Raw genomic sequence first — 22,025 nt, 5'->3', positions numbered from 1 at the left:
AGCGTGGCCGCAAGTAGTAGGCTCAAAGATGGATAATACATATACAAGAAAACAAGGCCATAGAGGAGGTATGGTGCTCCTCTACGAATCTGAAGAAGAAACATCTTTGCTACTACCACCATGGCTACTAGCGTCGCTATCCCCCTCCTTGCTATGCTCCACATCCGGGTTCGCCTATACACACAAAAGATCAAAGTTGCTTACGTAGACATGGTGGATAAAAAGTTATAATTAGCTATGCTTTTAATAGGAAAGTAAGAAAAACATACCTCCTCTGGTTGTCGAATCCTCATAGCCTGGTTATATTGGTCCTCAGTGATGAGACCCTCCTCATAGAAGTGAAGCCATGTGGCTGTGCGGTTATGGCCTCGATGGTAACCTACCTCTCTAGGAGTAGGTATCCTACCAACGATAGTGGTCTGCAAAAAAATTATGATATATACAAACAATTATGAGACACAATATATTAGAGAAAATTATATAAAGAATTGAAAGAAATATAAATTTTAAAAAACTAGAAATCAAAATATACTTACAAACTCTGCCTCCCACGACTCTCTGCCGCCCGATCCGTAATGCGACGATCCCATGGTTTCCATTTAGATCTGTCGCGTCTCTGTGTGCTGGTGACTCTCCACTTTCTCTGCTGCTTTATTCTTGACTTTCTTCCACTCTATGCGGTGGCACATAGGTGGTTGGCTATAGGCTCCATGCCCCTCCTCTTGCCTCCGCAGTGAGTCCCTGGCGTGTGTCATGAGGCGGGATCTTTTGTTGTGAAGAAAATTCCTCACTTTTGTGCGTCCCCAATAATCCGAGAATCGCTGACCCTCAGGATTTGGGTACCTCCTATAGACTGCCCTGAACACCTCCTGCCACAAGCTGCTTTACTGATTTTTAAAGTAGATGAAACAATCTTTATACGTCGTATGCACGACGCTCCTCATGTACGCCATTACATCCCTTCCTTCATCATCATGGAAGATGCCACCACTAACTGTAACTCTATAGTAGTGGCGTACATGCTCCTCTACGTGATCTATTGGTGAGGGTGATTGCTCGCCACCTCCTAGGCAACCCCCACACAAGCCTCGTCCTCCCCCTCGACTCTCTCTCCTCTCTCTCTGTCGACTACCCTCTGCCTCGCTGGATGCACGTGTTTCTGCAGATGCACGTGCGTCGGCTGACGCTTGTGCTTCAGTCGATGCACGTACAGGTGCTGCACGTGGAGCACTTCATGTGGAGTACCTGCAATTGGAGTACCTGCATGTGGAGTACTTGCATGTGGAGTACCTGCAATTGGAGTTTGGGAAGTAGTGCCAGGCAAAGACGTCAAAGGCGTTCCAGACATGACGATGAACACTTCGTCTGCTATGGGAGAGTAGCCAAGGTGTCTGGTCATCTCTCCCATGAAGTCTTCCCTACTAGGAAAACCTCCAAAAAATGCATTGACCCCCCTGCCGAATGAGGCCAATGTATCATTCATGCGATCCAAATCCAGGTCATTGCTAGATGAACCAAGATACGACATCTGCAAAAAAAACACAGGAAAAATACAAATTTGTTTGCATACAAAAAATCATATATTACCTTCATCCATACCTAAACATTTTCAAAGAGCTTTCTTTAGACATTGAGCATAAAACTTAAGTGCTAATGCTTCTTATAAACAAGAAAACTGATAAACACAAACATGGGATTGGTCACATTCATCATTGCAAAAATATATTATTTTTTATTAGAGCTGGGAGTGCTGGTGTGTGTATGACCGTGTCTAAATTGCAGGTTAGACGCGCTCTCAGACGCGTTCCTAAAGTCAACCCTCTGTCCAGGGCGTTTATATTCGCATCTGAGATGCACTATAGACGCGATGTCAGACGCATATTCCAGGTCAATGCTCTGGCACGTGCGTGTATCATCGTGTGTAGATTGCAGAGCACATGCGCTTTGAGACGCGTCCTTAGACCCAATGAGAGAAAATATTTCTTTGTGTCTATACCTGCGTCTACACGAAAATGTAGACACGCTGGTAGACGCGCTCAGTCGGCTGATTCTTGGTGCGCAGATCGGTCCCAGAATGCTCACGTAGTGAATCCCGGAAGGTCCCCAAGAACAATGAACTCTACCTTTTTGCACAAAAAACAATGTAAAAGCATGAACGACAAGAAGCAAGAGACCAATTGGGTTCAATCTCCCCCATGCCTTGTGTGAGTGCTTCACAAAGCATGTATTTTATGTATATTTCCATCTTCATGCTCAATAATAGCCCAATTTACAAAAATATGACAAGCTTTTAGCTTTTGAGTTTGCTTTCTACAAAAATAGGAAAATAAAGCTAATGGGCGGTGCCCATGGAGTCTGGCACACCCAATCTCAATGTCCAAATAGAAATAACATATCCATGCACATAGGTGCATACAAAATAATAATGAATAATCAATGTCTCAATAGACATAACAAAATATAGACGTAGCGCCTATCAAAATATAATCCAAAGGTCGAATACTCGCTAGACTCCAATGCTTTCCTCCGCCACTGCTGCTATCTCTACACATCAACTGAAGCATTCACAATCGTTAGTAAAATAATACAATTAAACCGACAAAAGTGAATACCTAGCAGTCTTCAGCTACATAAATAAATCAACTGGTTAGAAATAAATCCTAACCTTAATTTATTAGGAGTGCGCACTCTAAACTCATAAACATTTATTAATTTAATATGCATTTTGCGGAATCACCCGCTATGGAATCACCCATGTACACACTAAATTAATGAAACGCCCGAAAAGGACAGGCATCCCTATCAACTTCTCGCACAAAGAATCCTCTTTGTGTATGAGCCCCGGTCATCTAAGTTTACGGAATCCACCCCAAAACCTCACGGAATCCACCGTGGCATGGAATCCACCGTGGAATATGCCTCCTAGCATCATACCCCCGGGGTGGGATAGCAATTGACCTCAATTGCTATTAGCTCAATGTGGAGCTAACAGAGTGGGGAAAGCATTTAAGTCTCTAGCGTATCCATTGTGCTTCCTCTACGGGATGGTTCTTAAATTTTACTAGATATCTAGAATACCTTCGGCCAGTTCTAGTGGTCATGTAGTCAGTGTCTATGATGGCTTCTGGTTCAAGTATTTCAGTCTCTTCCTCTAATAAAGGTGGGTTTTCATAAACAGGGTGGATAGGTAATTGGCCTCGAAATGGTCTCAATAAACTAATGTGGAAGGTATTATGAATTTTCCAATGAGATGGCAATTCTAACTTGAATGCATTATCATTAATCTTATGAATGATTCTAAATGGTCCATAGAATCTAGGAGCTAATTTGACAACTGGATGTCTATCTACACTTTGCAGTCTACACTTTTCTATTCTCAGCCAAACATAATCATCAACTTTGAAATTCATGGCTTGTCTTTTCTTGTTGGCTTGTTTGGTATATGATTGTTGGGCTTTAGCAATCATATCCTTAACCTCATCAAAAATACTTTTATGCATAGTAGCAATATCATCAACACTCTGAATTCTATTAGACAAAGATGCAACAGGTGTAGATAATCTATATCCATAAATGACTTCAAAAGGTGCTTTCTTTGTAGATGTGTGCGGTGTATTGTTATATGCAAACTGTAATAAATGCAAATGAGTGTCCCATGTCTGAGGTTTAGAGATAGTATATGCATGTAAAAGATCTAGAATGGTGCTATTTGTGGCTTCTGTTTGTCCATTTGTTTTTGGATGAAATGCAGATGAGAAATCAATCTTTGTGCCTAGATTTGCAAACAGTGTAATCCAAAAATTGTTACAAAATCTAGAATCACGATCTGAAATAATCACTTTTGGCAATCCATGGTTAGTAAAAACAGTTTTCAAAAATAACTGTGCTGCTTGTGATGCTGTTAAAGTTTTCTTACATGGAATGAAATATGCTTGCTTACTAAATCTATCTACAATTGTCCAAATCATGTCATGATTAGACTTAGTATTTGGTAAACCAGTAATGAAATCCATAGAAATATGTTCCCAAGGTTTAGATGGAATAGACAAAGGCATTAGTAATCCATACTGTTTACCATGATGTCTCTTTATTCTTTGACAAATCAAACATTCAGAAACGAAATTAGATACATCTGCATCCATATGCGGCCAATAAAAATCTTCAGTTAACATGCGTAATCTAGATATGATACCTCTATGACCTTGATATGGGGGACAATGAATTTCATTCAGAATAAAAGATTGGAATGGAATAGTAACACACAATCTCTTTTCAAAAAACATAAATCCATCATTATATGACAATGAATCAACAGGAATGAAATTATTTTGAACTAACTTTTGCCAATCAGAATAAAAAGTAATATCCTGGTGATATGTATCTTTCATAGCAATCAAAGAATCAAAAGATATGATAGAAATATTATGAATTGCAGGTCTTCTACTCAATGCATCAGCAACTACATTTTCTTTTCCAGGTTGGTATTGAATGATAGGATGAAAACTTTGAATGAAGGAAGCCCATTTGATATGACGGTCGGAAATTTGGGGTTGGCTAAGTAGATGTCTAATGCTTTGCTGGTCGGTCTTTATCATGAATTCTGAACCCATTAAATAGTGCTTCCACTGTTTTAATGCTTGTACAACTGCTAATAGTTCTTTGTCATAAGTGGAATATTTCAGCTCAGAGGGTTCCAGCTTAGAACTAGAATATGCTATTGGATGATTGTCTTGCATTAGTACGGCTCCTATTCCTGATCCGCTAGCATCGGTCACAACTAGAAAGAATTGTCTATTAAAGTCAGGCAATTGTAGAACAGGGGCATTGGTTAATGCACGTTTCAGTAAGTCAAAGAATTTTTGCTGAGTTTCAGTCCATTGATAAACAATTCCTTTCTTAAGAAGTTTGGTTAATGGTAAAGCAAGTAATGAAAAATTACGTACAAACTTCCTATAGAAACTAGCAAGACCAAGGAATGAGCATAATTCATGCACATTTTTAGGAATAGGCCAATGCAATATTGCATCAATTTTCTTAGGATCGACTTTAATTTCTTCTTTTGATACAATATGACCCAAATACTCAATTTCTGTTTTAAAGAATTCACTCTTTTCAGGATTTGCAAACAATTGATTTTCTTTCAGTAATTGAAAAACTAATGACAAATGCTCATAATGCTCTTTTTCACTTTGACTAAACACCAAAATATCATCAAAGAAAACAATCACACAATATTGATATTTCAAAAAGATACGGTTCATCATTCTACTGAAAGTAGCAGGTGCATTAGTCAATCCGAATGGCATGACTAAGAATTCGTAATGGCCAGACTGTGTTCTGAATGCAGTCTTAAATATGTCAGTTCTATCTAGCCTCACCTGATGATATCCAGATTTAAGGTCAATTTTACTAAATATAGAAGATCCTTGCAGTTTGTCCATAAGGTCATCAACTCTAGGTATAGGATACCTATTCTTAACAGTGATCTTATTTAATGCTCAGTAGTCAATACACATATGATAAGTATTATTCTTTTTCTTGACTAAGAGTATAGGTGCACCAAATGGAGAACTGCTAGGTCGAATTAAGCCTCTATTTAGTAATTCTTCAACTTGACTCTGGATTTCTTTTTGCTCTATTTGATTGTGCCTATATGGTGCTTTGCAAGGTGGTTGTGTGCCAGGAATTAAATCAATCTTATGGTCTTCTGGACGTGAAGGTGGTAAACCTGGTGGTAGGTCTTCTGCAAAACAGTCCTTAAAATATGCAAGAAATTCCTTATGTCTAGGATGCATATGATTTTCCTTTGCGTGCAATTCATTCACCCAAATGAGATATGATTTAGTACTCTTGCGTAATGCACGTTTTGCTTGAGTATGCGAAAGCAGTGGAAAAATATTAGATGCATGCATACCATATAATATAATAGATTTTCCTTGAAAATTAATATGCATTGTGTACGTCGAATAATCTATATTTGGATTATGCTGGTGTCTCCAAGGCATTCCTAAAATAATGTCGCTTGACTGTAATGGGATAACTAAGAAATTTCTTCTTTCAATATATGAACCAATTTGAATATCTAAATCTTGTACTTCTTGTGTGCCATTGTACCTAGTGCCTAAAAATGCAGCTTTTATGCGATAATGCATAGGTACAGTATGTAATTTCAATTCTTTTACCAATTTTGCTGAAATAAAGTCATGAGTACTACCGTCATCATGCAAAATAGTTCTTTCATTTCCATGCACCATACATTTCATAGTCAATAATGAATGTGGAGTAGGCATACCTGGTAAAGTGTCGGAAGTAGTAGTAGGATCATCCTCATCTTCAGTGAAATCTAGCATATCCTCATGCTCGTCTTCATCCATGGCTCCAAGATAGTTAATATGTGCTGGTGGCTTCTTTGAATGACAATTTGCTGCGAGATGCCCTGGCTGGTGACAGTTATAGCATACTATTGGCTTGGCTTTGGTTACATTATTTGCAATGGCTGGAAGTCTGGGTACATTTGGATTTGCTTGTGGAATAGGCTTTGGATTTGGATTGACATTGGATGGTAATGTAGGTGGTTTAGCCCAATTCTTGCGGAAAGATGGTGATGAAAATCGACCTGGATTAAACCTTCTAAAATTGGAATTGAATTCTTTAGAAAATCAGGTTAGCGGGATGAGCGTAGCTCAAATTCGGGGTTATAAGGCTATGTATTTTTGGGTATTTCTTTCTCAAATTTTCAGAAAATCTGCAATATTTCCGTCTTCGTTTGCTCAAAATACTTCAGCGAACCTGTAGATAGGTAGAACACCTTGCCACGAACAACTTTCCAGTTCAGAGTTTTTGCATAGGAACAAGCCTTCTAGGAGTTTTGAGCACTAGTCAGTTCTGACTCTAGTTGACTAGTCTGACTTGCAGAGTTGTAGACTTAGCCGACTTACAGAGTTACAGACTTGCAGAACTTAGGCCGACTTGATGAACTTGCAAGACTTGATTCCACTTGACTTGCAGAACTTGACTTTTGCGGTGCAGGACCTGGAGTTTGTCGACTTTGTTGCCCTGTGTAACTTGCAGAAAGCTTAGAGTCTTAAGCTTAATAGCTTAAGCTTAAGCTTAAGTGACAGCACGGTGCAATTTCGTGGGGGGGGGCCGTTTTTTTCGCCGCGTGAAAAAATCGGAAGCTCCTCTTACAGTCGATGTGAAATTATGAAGCTTATTAAGCTTCTTAAGCTTTCTCTTAAGCTTTTTGAAAGAAGTAATGAGAAAACTAATGAAGCTTATCTCTGGTTTTTCCACGACTTGATGAAGGAGATGGATGCGTGGTCCTCCGCCTACAGAGCCTGGTCCTTCGCGATCTGACAGTAGAAACAGGGGTTCTTGATCGCCAAAAGTCTGCCTGTATTGACGGTTCGCGACGAGATTGACTGTAGAGCCCGATCGTTCCTGGAGCTCCGCCTTCGCCTGAGATTGGTAGCGATTGGAAGCTCTTGATCTCAGCTCCGCTCTGATACCACTGGTGCGCAGATCGGTCGCAGAATGCTCACGTAGTGAATCCCGGAAGGTCCCTAAGAACAATGAACTCTACCTTTTTGCACAAAAAACAATGTAAAAGCATGAACGACAAGAAGCAAGAGACCAATTGGGTTCAATCTCCCCCATGCCTTGTGTGAGCGCTTCACAAAGCATGTATTTTATGTATATTTCCATCTTCATGCTCAATAATAGCTCAATTTACAAAAATATGACAAGCTTTTAGCTTTTGAGTTTGCTTTCTACAAAAATAGGAAAATAAAGCTAATGGACGGTGCCCATGGAGTCTGGCACACCCAATCTCAATGTCCAAATAGAAATAACATATCCGTGCGCATAGGCGCATACAAAATAATAATCAATAATCAATGTCTCAATAGACATAATAAAATAAAGGCGTGGCGCCTATCAAAATATAATCCAAAGGTCGAATACTCGCTAGACTCCAATGCTTTCCTCCGCCACTGCTGCTATCTCTACACATCAACTGAAGCATTCACAATCGTTAGTAAAATAATACAATTAAACCGACAAAAGTGAATACCTAGCAATCTTCAGCTACATAAATAAATCAACTGGTTAGAAATAAATCCTAACCTTAATTTATTACAAGTGCGCACTCTAAACTCATAAACGTTTATTAATTTAATATGCATTTTGCGGAATCACCCGCTATGGAATCACCCATGTACACACTAAATTAATGAAACACCCGAAAAGAACAGGCGTCCCCATCAACTTCTCGCACAAAGAATCCTCTTTGTGTATGAGCCCCAGTCATCTAAGTTTATAGAATCCACCGTAAAACCTCACGGAATCCACCGTGGCACGGAATCCACCGTGGAATATGCCTCCTGGCATCAATTCTAGTCCGACGACCGCCCCATTGATGATTTACAAAATGCAATACATAATGGAATCAGAAATCCTAATATATAGACAGAGCAGAGAGAGAAAGATACAGAGAGAGAGAGAGAGACAAAGACAGAGAGACACAGACCTTTTGTGACATGTGTGTGGGAATTAAAATTAATCCAATTGCATATGGAGGCATAATGCATATCTTAGAGTATATGTACATTTTGGATGCATACAAACATATTTGTTTCGAGTGTAGATTCACATTGTCTTATTTGAGATGACATTGTTCTATATGGCTAATAGTTAAGCCTATGAATTGGGATGCGTGTTACTTGGTTATGTAAGCATGACTATACAAATTTGCTCTAATTGACTATGCACACTTATTTTAGTAGTTAGAACTTGATATTTTAATCTACTAAACATGGCTACATTGGATGTTATATAGAAAGTCATCTCACTTCACCATCTAAAACCTTATTTTACTAGTTAATGTGAAATCATCTAGTAAATTTAAAAACCTAGTTTCAATAAAAAATCCCCTAGGTATTAACTAGGAAAATTTGTACATTTACCAAATATAGGTCTATTTCCTATCTAATTTTGTGTCTATAGTTCCTTGTGTATGGATTATTTGATCAATGTACAAAGGTGTCCTAAGGGCCATTGCAAGGATGTGAAAGTTAGCTTTAAATGCAACGAAAGGATCCAGCTTAAATTGAAATTCTCGATGTGGCCTTTGCATGAAAGCTCACATATACATTCATCTATATGATCAACTAGGGCGCGTCTATATAATAGTGATGGCTAGAGCTCACATACACATGAATGCATCCAAAAAGGTGTGCGTTGTAGCCTGTAAGGAGGGGGTCTTGAGGGGTAGTACGACCGTCCATGGAGCATGCATGGGCATGTCGTGAGAGAGGTCATTGTTTGCGAAAGGACTTCTACCCGTGGATTGATAGGTAATAAGAAGGGAATGCAGTTTGAACTTTGATGTTTTGTGTAGTTGAAATAAGAAAGCAGTTGTATTCTCTGTCCATACGTTCGATCTTAGTATTTGCTACAGTTAATAGAGTAAGAGTCATGTCGATCAATCATGTTAGGATAATTTTGATACGCGTAAACGATATGGTGGTACCGTGGTTGTTATTGTCAATGTGAAGGTGACGACCACTGTCTTCTCATAATTGTACTATGCTTTTAGGACATTGACAGATTTAGGACGAACCTAGCCTCTGATCAGACAGCAGGCTCTCTCTCTCTCTCTCTGTGCGTAAAAGGCATGGCATGGCTATATCGTGATCGTCCTTTCAGGTTCATAGTTGGCATCCCTAATTGAAGTAGCTTTCTTTGTTGAGCCCAGCTTGGCGGACCATTGTTTAAGCGCTAGCTGTCGCTCACACTTAGTATCATGGAAGATCCCAGAGACTGTAATTTGGGCAAGCGTTTGAAGACTTGCGTGAATACGATGTCGCATGCAGCAGGATATTCACGGCATGATCACGACAAGACGAATTCTACAATGTATCAGTGTATGAATTACGGCAATGCGCCGCCAAGGAGCAGCCTTGATCTTCGACCCGCTTCAGCTAGTTTTGCTTCCAGATCAGACGTCTTGCCTTGGAACATTAATAATCTCAGTCACAGAGAGCGAAATCAGGCCGGCACTTATCTGTTCGAAGATTCTCACACACAGTATGGAATGAGCCGCCGAACAGTGAACACTGATAACCTAATTCCTGATATGAAGAGCAGAAGTATGAACCAAAACCCCTCAGTTATTGCAGGCAGTGAGGATGATTATCAGTGGATGAAGCATGCCCAAGATGGACACATCGTGTCGCACCCGCTTTTCGCGACTCTTCTGGAAGCCCACGTGGCGTGCCTTGCCGTGGGCGCTAACGACGAGCGTACAATACTGGGCCAGAGCAATACGAGGGATGATGATGGTGATCAGCTTATGAGAAATGTGCAGATCGACAGGAAGAGCTGGCATGAGAGAGCGGCCAGGCGATCATGCAATTACGACACTCCGCCATCTCCCGACGAAGAGCACATCGACCACTTCATGGTACTTATCTTATCGGGCATCATAGAACTTTGTTTATTTAACCTCTTGAAAGCTGTTAGACTTAATCGCCCCCTGGGCCTCTCTCTCTCTCTGTGTTTTTTCCTAGGTGAGCTACATCTTGCTGCTCCAAACTTTCAGAGAGCAGCTCCGCGACCACATGCACGTCCATGTCACCGAGGCCCTCACCGCTCTAGCCGACCTCCGGCAAGCCTTCTTCGCTGTTGCCGGTACGTGGCACTTACGTCATTCATCTGATTCGTTGCGATTACTCGTGTAATGAAGCCAAATGTTCGTGCTCGTTATATCACTCGTACTGCAGGGCCAGAGGCGGTTGAGACGGAAATTAGCCAGGCTTTGATGATGTCCGACGATGAGGATGAGTTACTCGCTGACGAAGAGATCGAATGCAGGAATACTTGTAACGAAGACAGCTCCTTTATTCATGCAATTCATCGCACGCAGCCCAACACCAGCGGACTAATTGACTCCTTGCTTCCCACCGATGACGAGAGGAGGCTCGCGGAGAGCATAAGGAAAGAATTAAAGATGGAGCTCAAACAGGCATGGAAACACTTCTGTTTTAGACGGGCTAACCACTTCTATGCGGTACGCATATGTATCTCCGCGCTAATCATAATCTGTTATTTTGATTGTATAGCAGAATTATCGCAGTAGACTGGCTGGTATGAGGGATGAGATCGTGAGGAAGAGGCGGGCTGGTAAGCTTCCCGTTTCGACTACTTCACTTCTCAAGCACTGGTGGAAATCACATTCCCAGTGGCCATATCCAACAGTAAGTCTCGTACTCTGGAAATTATATCATCATTGAATCAAAATAATGAGAAACCAAGGCCGCCTGGGAAATGCATGCTGTTTCAAATGCAAGCATTCAGACGTTTTCTTGCATGTTTGTGCCTCCAGCTTTCGTGTTTGCATTAAAAGTCGTTTTGATATTAAGTATCCTCTTTTCAACCATTAGGGTAGGGGTTAATTCGCCGTCCAAGCTTAGGGTAAGCTGTTAATTCGTCTAGAGATATTCAGTAGAGATACGTACCACACATCTTCCCAAGACATGGTAGATCTTGCGGTCCTTAGTTATTGAAGAGCAGTTCTTTATCACAAGAGATGGTAGTCTTAGTAAGGTCATCTATGTCTATAATTACCTTTAACAAAACACTTAAAGTAGCTTCACATGTTACACTATGTCGATACCCAAAATTCACCCCATTCCCGCTCTCGCAATTCAAAACATGTGTGTGTGTGTGTGTTGTCACCCAAAGGAAAAAGATACCAATTTCTAGCAAAGTTAAGGGAGGCAACATTTAATAATGTTGTAAAAACTTCTTAGATATAAACAACACCATTTTGGTTGCATAAGATGCATGGATCTAGTTGATTGAGTGAACTTTGAGTATACCGTATGGTGATGACGCATCAAATCTTAATCCAAAGGGCTACAACCTGAGGGTACACCTAAACTTTGAAGGTCAATCTTAATCTAGCAACTCTTTGAAAGAGATTGGCTATTGGCAATCTCTAAAAGACAAGAGTAAACAACACTTTACTTAGTTGAATGAGAGTGTAAATGAATGGGAGGGATGTATGAACCCCTTTCTTATAACATAGTTACACTACATTGTCCTAAAATAATGTCCTACCTTGTAGGGTAGTATTAAATAATAACCTAAAATTATATTAGACTAATTGAATCCACTTATTCATAGAATTCAAATGTTGAGATCATCATCCACCCCCTTTCCACCCACTCATCTAGCAAGCTTTTGTTATCTAAACAATTTATGTTGCCATACAATTTTGACATATATAACTAATTAGCCTTCTTGATTAATGTATTACACAAGTTCATAAAACCATTCATGTAAGCATGACATACCAACTAATAATCCAAAACATTTTCTTTATAAATAATAGCTAAAGAGTTATTCATTAACATTGATTTCATCAGGTAAAAAAAATTAATTCACTATTAGCTGTAGTCTAGTCTTGTTGTCTCTCATCAGGTATACCACAAGGGATCATATCTCATCCTAGGTGGCTAAAAAGGCACTGAGCTAGTTGGTAATGTTTTTGCCAACACCTAACCCTTCATCCCCACTAAAGGAATCACTAGGATGTTAGGATGCATGGATCTAGAGCATGGCTATGGTGGCGGATAGAAGAGAAAGAGAAGACTCATGATAACATAGACAAGAAGGACTAATTGTCACACAAGTGAATTAGGTTCCAAGATGGAAGCTTGGACTCATAAACACAATGTTGTGTGCGCAGACAATGACAGTAAGACTCAAGGGACAAAAAGTACAATGACATTGCATTGAAATAACAACCAAGTCTATGCTTTTGTAGCCTTTGGGTTGTTCCATTCTCATCACTGTGCTTATGGGATATGAAGAATCTCTTCCTAGAGCATACATCATTTGCCATATCTTTCAACACTCCCCCTCAAATGATGAGTTCCTACACTTGTTGGCTTTCTCCCCCCCCCTTACATGATGACATGGCCCAGCAGACTAGCTCATAGGTAGCCTAGTCATTTCATAGAAATGATAAATTTTGGAGATTTTGTTGTGATTCTAGGATTTATGTGGATTAGAAATGAATATAAGATCAATTCTCACTAATTGTGATCAGTCCGAACCCATCAATTAGAAATATCAAAACTTTTATCTAAATAAATGAAAAAAATTAGTTAAAAAATGATATCAAAGATATGGTGCAATACATCATCAGATAGTCCCAAAGCAATGATGCCTAGAGCCTCACTGTTCATCTTTTTCCACTCTTTTCTCTAAAACTAGACTTGTTTAACCCGTCTTCATCATCTTCCTTCTTGCCATCTGCATCACCTATATCATCCTCAACTAGATCCCAGAGGTCTTTTCTCATGAGATGGTACATTGTCTTTTCTTTCTAGGTGTGAAAGCCTTCACCATTGAATTTGGCTATTTTCTCAAGTTCAAACATTTTCAACAAGGTCTTACCGCAAGTATACTTGGGTAGTGTCTATTCCTTTACAATGAGATTGAGGCTTAGTACAAGGGGATTCAATCAATTGGGCATTCCACATTAAAATTTTCATGTGTGTCATTGCAAGAACTGAAGTAAAACTAGCAAATGAGCTGTTCTTGGATGTGTCAATGCTTGCTTCAATAAACTTGTCATCCGTTATTTCAATATCAACTTTAAGTAACTCTTCTTTCAATTCATTTTTGACATCAACAATGCCATTTGTAGCATCAAAATCCTCTACAATGATCGCTTGAGTTTGCAGAGCCTTTGGATGTTTGATAGCAGTATGTATTCCTTGTCCTTGATAGGAAGCACTAAAATGAGTATCAAAAGATACTATGCTTTGAAGAACTTGATGTTGAGATGATTTCTCCCCTCCTTACTAATTTGAAGTATTGGGAACTGAGTGGAGCACCAAATTAGAGTGACAAACACTTGAATGATCCAAGAGGAGTGACAAAATGAAGTGTTTTATGAGCTTCAACCCAAATGGTTGTAGCTTCTTGTTTAGGGTTTCAGGACAAGGGCTTGGTTTTTCACTGATTGCAACTCACAGAGATGACCATTTTGAAAACCGTTTGATTGGAGAGATCTTAGGTATGGAGGTTCAGTTTCCCTATGAGCTCATTGACAATCACATTGCGTGCAAAGAGAGCAGGCCGTAGGAATATGCGCAGGTGTTGAACATGCATTGATGATGAATTCATGTAATGCTAAGCTCAAAGAAGGAAAATTTTGATATTTGAAGTGACAAGAAGTTTCCTCCTAAGTAGAGAAAGAGGTCCACAGAGGAAAGTTCAGTGAGATATGCCCTAGTTTGAGAGATTTGAAAGCTCCAACTAGGGTAGGTGCAGGCTAGCTATGGCTGCCATGAAGAAAAGAGTGGAGTTGGAGTAAGAAATGAACTCATGAGCTGACAATGAACTGACCAAAGATGAAGGGGAGCTTAATGAAATTTTTTATGAGCTTAGCCCCCCCTTAGTCTAGGTAGTTCACTATATGTATACCATCTATATCACGTGTATTCAAGACCGATTTATAAATATCCTTATCAATGAATTTTCCCTTAATAAAACATAACCCTTTTCAATTCCATCTATAAGTAACCCCTTTATATGGGACTCTTCTATATGTAAAAAATGTGTAAAAATGGTATTTTAAAAATTCTTTATGTTGAACTCACATGATACATAGATATATTTATGACTGACCTCCTTGGGGCGTAGCCATGCTGGGCCATGCCCTCTGATACCATGTTAGAATGCATGAATCTAGAGCATGGATATGGTGAATGGAAGGGCAAATGGAAGAGAAAAAGAAAAATCATGATAACATAGACAAGAAGGAGAGACTATCACACAAGTGAATTAGATTCCAAGATGGTAGCTTGACTCATAAGAATAATCTTGTGTGTCTAGACAATGACACTTGACTGAAGGGACAAAAAGTACAATGTAAGCTATATGCATTTCATCTTCCTCCTTAAAAAAAGAGGTTGCCCTACAAGAACAAACTCTCTCAAGCTCTAATTTCTTTAAAAATCCTCCATACAAGATCATCAACCCTTGCTTCCATCAAACTTAGCCACAACTATTGTGCTTAAATGGGCTTTTAAATTAGTGGCTCATTTGTTCTTTCTTGGAAGCAAGGGATGCTTGTGCGTTCTTTTACACTCCAATAGAAGCAACATTTTCACATCCCATCTAGTCACTTTGGTAAATATCATTGTTCTTCTTTGAAAATGACCTTGCTCATTGCAATGGAAACAAGCAAATCTTCTCCTAGGCGAGTTCTTTGCTCCCTCCATAGAATAATCTCAAGAGGTTCATTATATGTAACCCTTTATATCACATGCATTCTAGGCTTATTTAGAAATACCCTTAACTTTGATTTTTCTTGTAATAAAACACACCCAATTCTATACAATTGGTGAATTCCTCCTTTTAAACCCACGTGATATGCTTAGATATTTATGAGTGACCCCTTCACTCCCTCCCCCCTCCCCCCTCAAGAAAATAATCTTGAGATTCAATCCATCCTTTGTTTCATAGAATGATATTTTTCAATAGGATTCAAGGTTTTCTCTTCTGTGGGTTATATTGAATGGACATTAATCTGTTTGATGAGTGGTAGACTTTTGATGAGTGCTTCTTCCAAAGATGTAGGTCTCATCATGTCTAGGCTAAGGTCTAGGGCAATATTGGGACCTTGATAAACTCTTGTCACATGTCATTTAATTATCATAATAGAGTGTGATCTCTCAAGGTAATGAAATTTAAGTAGGATTCTTATGGGGTGAAAATTTATGAGTGATGCCGTTCTACCCCTCCTCCTCCTTTGCCCCAGAGAGAATAAACTTGAGATTTGATCCATATTGAATTTCATTGAATGATCTTCTTCCAGATAAGATTCAAGGTTTTGTCTTCTATGGGGATATATTGCATGGGAATTCATCATTTTAACGAGTGGTTGAATTTTGATGAGTGCATCTTCTAAGGGTGTAGGTCTCATCATGTCTAAGCTAAGGTCTAAGGGAGTATTGGACCTTGAAACTCCATCATTTAATCTTCATGTTGGAGCGTAATCTCTCAAGGTAATGAAGTTTGAGTAGGATTATTATAGGGTGAAATTTTATATTGCAGTAGGCTAAAAAGCTCATTCATCTTTAAGGATACATGAGGGAGTTCTAGATAATTGTATTTCTCATCTATATTGATGTCCTCTTAGGTTTGGTATCTTTAGACCATTGTTTTCACCAAAGTTTCACACCACCATTGAGGTGAAATCATTGAAGATTGGACTCATTTTGGTAGAAATGGTACTAGTGGAAAGTTACACATCCATGACCTCTATTTAGACCTTAATATCCTTCTCCACCTTAGATCCTTATGCATTAAAGGAGGGACTTGCATCAACTTGATAATAATATTATTTTAAACTTCCACAGACAAGGCATTGATCTAGCAAAAACTAATTTCTAGATAATATGTAAAATTTACAATAGAACTTCCCTCAAATCAGGAGGTTGTTTTGGATACTATGAGAATATGAATAATTTATTTGCAAGCCAAGATAAAGGTAGATATAATCTAACTATAAGTTTACCCATATTTCAATAATCACACATTTTATGGCAACCATATTTAACAACCTCAAGTACTACTTCATAAGCTAATATATGTTCTAGTCATGTCTATTCAACTTAGTATGCTTGATTAAGAACATGGTTGATATTATCTTATGTAAAGTATCACAACTCTTTTTGCAAATTAGTTTCTCTTATTTTCCTACCTTCACTAGAAGACTCTTCTTTCTTCTTTTATCAAAAGCATTTCCTTTTCAACCTAGATGAGAGACTCAAAATCATATGACTCCAAATACAAATATCCTCAATTTGAAGACTTGAAAATGGTTTGATGGATACTTATTACAACGTCTAGCAAATTGATAACCAAAGTTTACCTTGGTTTTCTAAATGAGGAGAAGATCATCAATCATCTATCGATTTTGGAAATGTTAGCTTATATATAATTCAAGATATACTTCAACATTGTATTTTTTTTCTCTAATATGAATGTAAGGCATTCACCCCTAACTAGACGATAAGAGGTAACCTTCAGTACTTAGTTGGACAACTCTTGGTGATTGGAACCTTTGAATCCCATACGATATATGGACTTTGCCAATTAGTGGACTCTAAGTCCACCTTGTAGTGAAGCATCGAGTGTGGGTCCAAAAGGGTAAAATATTGAGGGTTCCTAAACTTCTTTCATCTTACAAATAGTCTTCTAGTTACATCCCTACTAAAGAGACCACTTTGTAGTCTCTTAGGGGGGTGATTTCTTTTTTTGAGATTCTTTAGGTGAGCTTCTCCAACTATATGCCTAGCTAGTGAGATTTTAGGGCATACTTTCTAACGTCATGATGTATAAAAGCATGTTTAGAAAATAAAATTCTATAAGTGTCATGAGTGGTTATATGTGTATTTGTAACATATACATATATGCATGGATGGAAACACCCATCCATCATAAAATACGATCCTCTGTGTTATGTTTTTCTTCCCATGCATAAAGAAACAATCCCCACAAATTTAGGGACCTCACAAACATTTGGGCCCTCATCCCTCAAGCTTATTAGAATGAGAATAGTCATTTCCAAAAATTAAATTCATGAAAGTTCACAAAAATGATATTTGCATTCCCCCCCTCAAATTTCGATACCCTATCCCACAAGTCCTCCATATCAAGCCTTACAAGCTTTAAAAGTGTGGTTAGTTCTTCACATCTTTCAAGATCTAATGTAGTGTACAATAACTTATGGTGTGCACCATATCTAGATCCTCTATATTATGTGTGTTCAAGGTCTATCTATAAATTCTTTGATTTGTGATATTTTCTTAAATAAAACACACAATTTCCTAGAAGAAACTCAAAATGAATATGTTGAGATGTGCTTTTAGGGGGAGAATAATTACATATCTAGAAAAGCATAGCAACTGTTTTGATATATGTAAATACCCATATGTGTGTACACACACACACACACACACACACACACACACACACAGGGAAAAACCTTGAAGTTTATCATATTTCAAGACCTCTTTAAAATTGTGGTCCATAGAAGAAATACATAAGAGTGTAAATTTTGGTGATTCGATCCCAAAAGTGAGGTCAAAAGATTGGAAAACCTTAAAAACAACTACAAATATAACCTATTTCACCTCTAAATAAAGCTTCACAAATGCAATTCTATGAGTCATAGGATGGTCTACACTAGTATAGACCACTTAGAGATTGAAAGAATGATTTTGATCCCAAAATTAAGCTTAAATGGTCAAAAAAAACTTAAGAATGACTATGAACATGACCTATTTCATATGATTTGTGGTAGTGCAAACCATACCATGATAGCTCATAGAATTACATCTCTAAAACTTTATCTAGAGGTTATTTCAAGTGGTTTACACTAGGACACACCATCCCATGGCTCACAAAACTACATTTTTGAAACCTTATGTAGAGGTCAAATAGGTTAACATGGACTATTGGGGATAATAGAGGATCCAATAGAGGGAGAGAAGAAAGACTATAAGGACTCAACATGTAAAAATATGCATATACTACATTGGATCTCCATATGTATTTCGGAGACTTTGATTTGGTACATTAAAAAAATCAAGTCTATGTAAGGATGTATGGGAGATAACTGAAAAGGTATATGGCACTTATACGAAGGCAATAAATATATATTTTTAAAAAATTATACATTGTTGTGCATGGTGCAAAAATCGAAGCATTAGTGATTATGTTATAGATATTGGGAAAATTGCAAAGGTTCTTGTTCAAATGATGCACTTATTGCTAATGATGACTTGGTTTTAATAATTTGAAATGGGCTTGGTCCTGTACACAAGTTCTTAGACACCTCTATTTCTATGAGAGCACGCGACTAACTTAGATGTTGAGATGTCGAGCTCTACATGAGCTGACATCCACTATGTGTCTTAGTGATGTGTTTGGATATTATTCAGTGGCATGTTAGGTGAGCAACATGAGGATACACTAGTGATTCTACAACTAGAGTACACCCACTTAGTCCATCCTTGGTTATGGCACATTCAATGTGCCACCTCTTCTTTCCTTAGCACATTCACACTTAGTGACCGCGTGCACATACGTTGTGGTAATTTTATATTAGTCTTTTATTATGCTGTAGACTTAGTTCTTTTGTATGGAAGAATAAGGAAGAAGAAGACAAGAAGATTTCATCCTTATCTCTCTATGTGCTTAAGTCTCCATTATCTTTGTATGTGTGCTCTTGGGTTTTTCACCTCTATTCCCTTTTGTTTGTTTTCATGGTATTAGAGCCATCTCGGAGTTGCATGAAGCTTGATTGAAGGCTAAGGTGAAGGCATTAAAGAATGAAAGTAAGCAAGCAAGTAATGAGTAAGAAACTCTTCCACCTTGCTCAATTTACCTTAGAATATAGTCGCAAGAGGAGGCTCTTAAGGCTCACAAGGTTGTAGTCTCTAATTGTAATGAAACTTGGTGAGCAAGAAAAATAGTATATTTTTTGCAGTGAGGTCTTTTCGACCTCGAATCTAAACTTGTAAGTGGTCCCAATGCTAGTATTTGGATATACTATAGTTTGGACTTTGTTGGTTGTTTACATCTACATATGTGCAGATTGTGAATCTCTAAGGTTTGAGATGTTTGTTGGGTTAGACAGAGAAGCTATTTGCATATATAAATTACAAATTATAGTTATTGTTGTGCAAACTGTGAATAGGGCTATGTGTTTAGTTGTGGTTCACCTTGTATCAACTTGCTTACATATTGCAGTTTTTTGAAAGTTGTCCATTTTATCAAAATGTCTAACTTCTTCAACTAGATTGTTGGTGAGAAGCTTGATAAGAACAATTATCCTTTGTCAAAATGTCTAACTTATTTAACTAGATTGTTACTGAGAAGCTTAATAAGGACAATTATCCTATATGAGGGCTCAAGATTGTAACGTGTCCACCTGTTTGCTTGCGGACACGTCTTAGTAGCCCATCGGAAAGAGAGTCTAGAAAGTGCCGCTTGGCACTCTCATGGAATGTCACGAGGTTTGCGATCTAGGTCCTCCCGAGTCTGCCACGAAGCGAAAGTATTCCAGCCGTTCCCACTTAGGATCGACCTCAATCGGGGTTTTTCTAGTAGTCAATTTCCTAGAATGGTAGCTAGCGTCGAACCCCAGGCAAACTACTTTACACAAAAACGTCAGGGTCAAAGCGGATTCATGCTGCACTTGGTTCAAGGAGAATGGGAAACAAGAGGGATGCAAAGCTCGACCTCTCTGCCCATAAGGCATAGTCCCATTCCATTCCCCTAAAACAACATAAATTGGGACTCTAGTATCCTAGACTCTAAGTCATCATTCCTTGTTGTCGATTTTGTTTGAGAAAAGTTCTTGGCCGATGGGGACCACCCATCCGTAGGACGGACCCATAGCCACATCCACCACACTTTCCTTGGTGTTTCTTTAGTTGTCTAATTACCTACCACATTTAGTTTGACACGCAAAAACAGCTTCCATAATTAGCCAGTTAATCACTGGTTCCTTCACGTAATCTTAGGACTTGACATAGAAAAACAGTGTCAAACAAGTTCCTTTTCAACAAGTTATCTTATTAATTAGTCCTTGGAATACATCATAATTATCCAACCCCAAGCCTATCCATAATCCCCTTGAAGCCAATCCATAATCCGCCCGAAGGCAATCTAGCAATCCTCATGGATTACAAGTTTCCACTCGTAGACTAGTATGCGGGCCTCGAGATCCAATCCCGAGTCATGTCGGCCTCTTGTACAAGACTCGAAAGGCAAGGGATTTACGACCAGAGCCCCCTGGCACCCAAGCATCCTCTTGCTCCAAGTAGCACCCAACGGAGAGACCTCTCGCGGCGGGTTCGATCCACGTTCCCGGCACGGCCAACAATCCCCTTGGTTAGGGTTAGGCAGATAGTCGGGGGTAACTGATGTTGCCTCTCCCTCTAGGCCTTCAACCTGAAGTATTAATTATATTTCCATCTTTAGTTCTTTGAGCAAAGCAATACAAATAGTGCTCCTAAATTGTACAAACACAATCAAACCAGTGGTCGTTTATTTGGCCAACTGCTAAGGTGTGAATCCTTCTCTCTGAATGCATTCAACATTTGATCCGGAATCAATTGCGACTTGGCAAGATCCCCAAGGGTTTGTTTGTTTATCCTTTTATCCTTGGGTTAAGGTTTATATCCTGTTAACCCAATTAACAAGCACCTTAGGTTCCTTAAATTAAGACAGTAATTCATGGGCAACCTTGTCACCCTAACTTGCTTGGTCAAATTCTCGTTACCCTAACTTGGCAACTCATAAATAGGATTAATCATCCTCTTGCAGGTTAGACCTTGACTAGAACTTGCCAACCTTGTTCTTAAGGAGTTGCAACTCTACTTTGTGATTTAACACAAAACCATGCGACGTTGCAACTTGTTGCATAGGAGTCGCATTTGACTTGCAGGATCATCTTTCCCATCAATCGGCATTTCTTGGTCAAGAAATATGTTTAGACAAGATGTAGGGTTTGGGATGTATTCTTATCCAACCCAACCCTATCCTTACTAGGTCACAACACTTGGCCCTAGGGTTTCTAAACTCAATCGGAAGTCTAGTATTAGGTCATTCTATCCTTAGGGTAAAACCCTAGATTGTTATTGTATGGGCATCTAACTAACCCAACCATTCCGTGAATGTGGCTAGGACCCTTGGGTTCGAAAGTCTTGACTTTGCATCCCAAGTGCTATACTAGGCAGAATTTTTAACATACCAAGCCCTAGCTAGCACTTTGAGGTGTTTGTTGTACTAACTACTTATGCTTTTAAGAATCCCATGTGGGTTATGTCATTACAAGTGATTTAGCTAAATCGATCTACTTGTCTTGCGACAAGAAACGATCTTTTCTTAGAGATGCTAAACTTGTTCTAAAGGTGTAAATAGTTGCAAGA

The 22,025-nt window shown here is 38.8% G+C and overlaps 1 protein-coding gene across 1 annotated transcript in view; it reads left to right on the top strand.

Annotated features, from left to right (window-relative positions):
• The first annotated feature begins 9,859 nt into the window (after positions 1-9,859).
• Positions 9,860-22,025, top strand: part of LOC148025201 (homeobox protein knotted-1-like 7) — a 64,451-nt gene continuing 52,285 nt past the window's right edge. The window contains exons 1-5 of the mRNA XM_087693654.1: positions 9,860-10,340; positions 10,395-10,462; positions 10,569-10,689; positions 10,782-11,023; positions 11,124-11,255. Coding sequence (XP_087549780.1) covers positions 9,860-10,340; positions 10,395-10,462; positions 10,569-10,689; positions 10,782-11,023; positions 11,124-11,255 — 1,044 coding nt within the window. The remainder of the gene's footprint in view (positions 10,341-10,394; positions 10,463-10,568; positions 10,690-10,781; positions 11,024-11,123; positions 11,256-22,025) is intronic.

This window comes from Lygodium microphyllum, chromosome 15 (genome assembly GCF_053477565.2).
Source record: "Lygodium microphyllum isolate KBCC chromosome 15, Lygodium_microphyllum_v1.1.10, whole genome shotgun sequence".
Lineage (NCBI taxonomy): Eukaryota > Viridiplantae > Streptophyta > Polypodiopsida > Schizaeales > Lygodiaceae > Lygodium > Lygodium microphyllum.
This window is presented reverse-complemented; position numbering and strand designations above follow the sequence as displayed.